The sequence below is a fragment of the Elephantulus edwardii genome, unplaced genomic scaffold (assembly GCF_000299155.1).
Source record: "Elephantulus edwardii isolate Elephantulus edwardi_28Jun2011 unplaced genomic scaffold, EleEdw1.0 scaffold00171, whole genome shotgun sequence".
In the NCBI taxonomy this organism is placed as follows: Eukaryota; Metazoa; Chordata; class Mammalia; order Macroscelidea; family Macroscelididae; genus Elephantulus; species Elephantulus edwardii.
This window is the reverse complement of record NW_006399921.1, coordinates 4106504-4112200: the sequence shown is the minus strand read 5'-3', so window position 1 is coordinate 4112200 and position 5697 is coordinate 4106504. Positions and strand designations below refer to the sequence as shown.

Sequence of the window (5697 nt, the reverse complement as noted above, 5' to 3'; positions counted from 1 at the left end):
GCAGCAGGCGCTTCAGGTCCTCTTCAGTTTCAGCAAGCAGGGTTGTGTCATCCGCATAACGCAGGTTGTTAATAAATCGCCCACCAATCTTGACCCCACATTTCTCCTCATAGAGCCCAGCCTCCCGGATAATCTGTTTTGCATATACTATAGATCTTATAATTATTTTAAAGAGTTTTCTTGGAGCATAATTTCCATACAATAAAATGTACTTCTTTGCTTTAAGTATAAGATTTAGTGATTTCTGTAATTCTACAGAAGAATGGCACCATCACCCACATCTAGTTGTAGGACATTTTCATCATGCCAGATAATTATTAAGGTTTATATTAATGAGAATTCTTTCTATTTTCAGTGGTAGAGACCAAGCCCAGACTAAGTAACACATAAACAAGCATTTAGTGGTTACAAATAAAATCATAGAAGGGGATGTGCCACCTCTCTAATGGGTAGAAAGTGTCATGGGAACTGTAATTTGTAGACTCACCTGAGATTTAGGGCCGGGTGGCTCCTTGGAGGCAAGGATTCTGAGGCTCCGTCTAACATACTTTGGACATGTTGTGAGGAGAGACCGGTCCTTAGAGAGGGACATCATGCTTGGGAGGGTGGAGGGACAGCGCAGGAGGGGAAGGCCCTATGTGAGGTGGATTGATTCAATGACTGGGGTAATCAGGATGGGAGTGTCAGAAACAGTGCGATTGGCACAGGACAGAGCAGAGTTTAGGGCTGTTGTACATAGGGTCGCTATGAGTCGCAAGCAACTTAACGGCACATAACAAGTGGCTTAGTGGTAAGGCATTGCACTGCCAACCCAAAGGAACACAGTTTGAATCCACCAGTTGCTCTGAAAGAAAAGGATGGGCAATCTCCTCCTGTGTGGTTTACTGCCTCTGGAAACCCACTGGAGGGTCAGCTATAAGTCGGTTCTGACTTGATGGCACACAACATTGACAACAACAGCCTGAATTTTACGAGTCCCTGGGGCACAAATGGTTCAGCACTTTGCTGAAAGGCTGGTGGTTCAACCCTAACTAGAGATGCCTCAGAAGTAAGACGTGGCACTCTACTTCTGAAAGCTCCTGAAAGGTCACAACTTTGAAAACCTGGGGGAGTGGGATTCCACGCTGCACATTTAGGTCCACTATGAGATGGAGATGACTTGATGGCAATGAACTATACCACCACTTGAAATTCATGGCTGGGGAGAAGAAGGATGCATGTCTAAAAGAAGGAAGGAATAGCTCTGGGTAGACAGATAGGTAGTCATTCTTTCCTAGATTAAAAAGGCAAGGGGAGGTTAGGCAAACAAGTCATCTGGGACCCTCCAACTAGAAAGAGGCAGAGAAAGAAGGAATCTATCCAGGCATCAGAGCTCACAGCTACCTCACTGACAGATGACGCTTGCAGCCTGATAGGTTCTCAAATCCTCTTCCAAAGAGCGCTGGTCTTTCTGAATCTGTACAGGGAAGGACTTGATGCTTACTTCAGTGCCTTTCTAGCTTAGTCTTTGGGTTCAAGTCACCATTCCCTGTCCTCCATGTTTCTTCCCTATTATTATGTTCATTTCTCAAAGTAAGAGCATTAAGAGCAGAGCCACTGTACAAATGTAAACCCAAATTACAGGGCTTTGACTTTTGAAGAACTCCATGACATTTAGCATTTTAAAAATGGTATATAATAGACTTGACCCAGAGAAGGAGGGCAAGTTAGCTAGCGTGTTCATAAACCTTGACCCACTCCAGGGTCTGAATAAAGGCTTGCACATTAAGCTGCTATTGATTGTCATCTGAGTTTTGTCTGTGGGAGAATTGTAATTCATCTTACTTCCCATGGAGGGATGTGGTTTTTGTTTTCCTGGTGAATTTGTGGGTAAGTTGGTGGTCGGCACAGAGAGACGTTGGAACGCCTTAAGAAATGAACTACAGAATGGGCCACTTCAGGGTTTTGGGGGTCAGTGGTTCCTCCTCAGATGGGGAAAGACAAATGGCAGCAGTTTCAGCCATGGCTCAGAAGTCCGAGGACATGTAAGTCACTTACTTTTTTCCTTCATGTGCATGGACCAGAAGGACAGACAGGGGATTCTGTGTTAGTAGGCAGAGGGTTTGCACTTGACCGACTTGCTCACCATCGGGCATATGCTCAGGTGGTCTGCTAACAGCAGCAGTACGTCAGCTTCTTGACTGAGAGAAGAGGAATGTCCTGCTGCGCTCCTGAGGCCCTCGCCTTCCCTTCCTGCTCCACCTCAGCCCCTTCTGTTTCCCCCTAACTAAACCTCAGGTCACACCTCTGAGAGAGTTGGTGGTTTGATTGCAAGAAGGCCTGCAAAAATTGAAGGGCTGATTACATACTCTAGTCCTTAGAGCAATTTGGATTTTCCAAATGAATGGCAGGGACAAGGAAAAGTTTTTTGTTTCTAAGCATGCAAGTTTTTTGTTTCTAAGCATCAAAGAGACTGTCACCTTGAAAAGCAACTCGTATTTTGCCTAGAAGTTATAAAATTCAGTCAGTGCAGGAATGCTGAAGGATCCCCTGGGTTTTTTTTTATTATTAAATTTTATTAGTTTCAATGAACATTCACAGGGATTCTGGGCTTTCACTCCTTCATTGCCGCACCATTCTCTCCACCCTCCTCCCCAGTTTGTTCTTCTTCCCCGCCATCCGAATGTCTGTTTTAATTGTCCAATTGCCACAGTGCTTGTCAAAGTCAGTTCTGATTAATCTCCTTTGTCAGTGTGTCCTTTACCATTCCCTATCACTCCTCCCTGAGAGAGACTTCACCCTGATTCATAAGGAAAAGGGGATGGCGTATTCTCTTAGCTACTTCCTGCTGAAAAGGGACGCTGTGGGTTTCAGGGTGAAGATCTTCTCTCACTACTCTAAAGGGCCCCTTTGGCAGTAGGAAACACATAGACTATTATGGAGATTGATTTTGGAATTTAGATGCACTCTTATTGATTGTGCTTGGCCGTACATGTTCATATCCTTGAAGATGTATCATGGGGGTGTTGCAACCTAGAAGACACAAATTTGACTAACAAGTTATAGGTACATGAGTCAAAAATTATGGAAAAGTAAAAGAAAGGATTCTTTCATTGTTTTACAAACCCTCCCCCAGGTCCCCTCCACCATGTAGCCCTCGCTCTAGACTCCTGTGATGACAGAAGTACCTAGTCATATATCTCTTTTAAACAGTTTTCTCTCTCCTCTGTTTCAGTGCAGTATACATTATTGAACCCATCTTACTCAGTCTCTCCCCAACCCCAAGGACAGTCCCATTCTACAACAGTGGCATCATGTAATATTTGTCCTTTTGTGACCGGGATATTTCACTCAGCATGATGTTCTCCAGAGTCAACCATTTTGAATAATATTGCATGAGTTCCTTGTTTTTTAATGCAGCATAGTATTCCATTGTGCGAATATACCACAGCTTCTCTAGCCATTCGTCCCCTGGGTTTTTAATATAACTTATCACTGTGTTGGGAACTCTGGTGGCGTAGTGGGTAAGGAGTTGCACTGCCAACCCAAAGGCAGGTGGTTCAAATCCACCAGTTGCTCTGAGGGAGAAAGACAGGTAACCTCCTCCCATGCAACTTACAGCCTCTGGAAACCTGCTGGAGAATCAGCAGCTGAGTCAGTTCTGACTCTGATGACAATTAGTTGAGTTGAATTTGAGTTTCACTATGCTCTTCAATCCTGTGGGTTAGGGAAAGGAAGTAAGAGAAAGGAGCCCCTTCCCTTTTGTCTTTATCATTTTAAAGGCTTCCTTCCCTCCTGTGGGCCAGCCATTGGCCATGGACAGTTCATTCATTCACTTGTTTATCCACCCAACAAGAAAGATGTTATTGTTGTGTACCTTGGAGTCAGAACCGACCCACTGCTGACCCTCCAGCAGGTTTTCAGAGACAACAAATTTTGTGAGAGGAGATTTCCCATCTTTATCCCTCGAAGCAGCTGGTGGATTTGAACTGCATACCTTTGCTCTGGTGGCCTAGTGGCAAGAAGCTGAGCTGCAATCCTGAAGGCCTATGGTTTAAGTCCACCAGCTGCTCTGAGGGAAGAGGCTGGGCAGTCTCCTCCCATGTGATTAACTGCCTCTGAAAACCCCGTGGACAGTCAGCTCTGGGTCGGTTCCAACTCAACAGGACACAATAACCACCTTTTTGTTGGCAGTGCAATTCTTTACCAGAGCCTCAGAAATCCCACAGTCACCGTGATTCAGAATTGACTTAAAGTCAGAAGGCAGTGGATCAAGTATTTGAAACAAGCTATCTATGCTTGAGGAAGATCTGGTGGCCTAATGGGTAAGGAGTTGCACTGCCAAACTGAAGGCAGATGGTTCAAATCCACCCGCTGCTCAGAGGAAGAAAAATGGGCAGTCTCCTCCCGGCTGATTTACTACCTCTGAAAACCTGCTATGTGTTGGTTCCGACCTGACAGCGTATAGCGAGAATAACATCTGTGCTTGAGGAAGGCCTGGCGTTGCCAATCAGCTCGATACAACAGGATGTGAGAGGTTGTTGAGAAAACTCCACATCTCTTCCATGGCTGCTCTGTTATCCGTGCTAGCTCCTACCTGTTTTAGGCCTGGGAAGATTTCCCAACAGAGCCTGAAGCAGGAGCCCCTCCCAAGACTAATAATTAACTGCAGAAAGCACAGAAGAAGCCCGGACTAATCGTGTGTTTGTTAAATTGCTATCAGTAAAACACAGCATTGTGAGGGGGCGGATGAGAAGCTGAAGCGCTGGGGAATTGCAGTCCCGACTGCCGTTTAGCTCTGGAGGTGCAGGTAGGAGAATAATTGGAGATGGTGTCTGGTGCTTTCAAAACCAACTCTGATAATATATGGGAGTAAAATGACAAAACACAAACAGGCCAGAGGTTATTTTCAAAACACGGTGCCTCTTACATAAGGATGTTTAGGATGCTTTTATATGAAATAAGAAATTCTGAAATGAAGATGGAGATTAAAATGCTCTAGAGGTAAGAGGGGGGAAAATGTGAAGCAAATCATACCTTTTTTTTGAATAGGTGTCAGAACATTAAAGATAACACCATTGGCATCGAGGAAAACGGTGTGTCCCTAACCTGCCGCTTTCACGTCACCGTCTTCAAGTTCATCGGGGATTATGATGAAGTTCATCTTCACTGTGCTGTGTCACTCTGCGACTCAGAAAAATACTCCTGCAAAATAGTAAGTCCGAGTGTCAAAATGAAATTCTACCCTGAGTCCTCACTGCCCTCACTTCCCCAGCCTGGAAACTGAATGCCAGAATCTTTCTGGTTTTAAAAGCAGCGCTGGGGTTACAGTGTGTTACTTGACCTGCTAACTGGAAGGTCAGTGATCTAGTTCACCTCCACTCCATGGGAGAAAGAACTCCAGGGGAGTCTCCTGCCAGCCCAAAGGCAGGGCTGCTCTGGGGGTTTAAAACCACCTGCAGTTCCTTGTGCGAAAGATGGGCTGTTACCATTTCAGTTACAGCCTCTTAAACCTGCCAACCCAAAGGTAGGTAGTTTGAATCCACCAGCTGCTCCCTGGAAGAAGGATGGACAGTCTCCTCCCCTGCAACTTGTTGTTGTTGTTATGTGCCGTTGAGTCATTTGCGACTCATAGCGACCCTATGCACAACAGCCCTAAACCCTGCTCTATCCTGCGCCAACCGCACTGCCTCTGACACACCCATCCCGATTACCCCA

At 45.4% G+C, this 5697-nt stretch overlaps 1 protein-coding gene across 1 annotated transcript in view; it reads left to right on the top strand.

Moving 5' to 3' along the window:
* Positions 1-5697, top strand: part of TECTA (tectorin alpha) — a 90541-nt gene that overhangs the window by 79651 nt on the left and 5193 nt on the right. The window contains exon 20 of the mRNA XM_006895633.1: positions 5032-5194. Within this exon, the coding sequence (XP_006895695.1) occupies positions 5032-5194 (163 nt within the window). The remainder of the gene's footprint in view (positions 1-5031; positions 5195-5697) is intronic.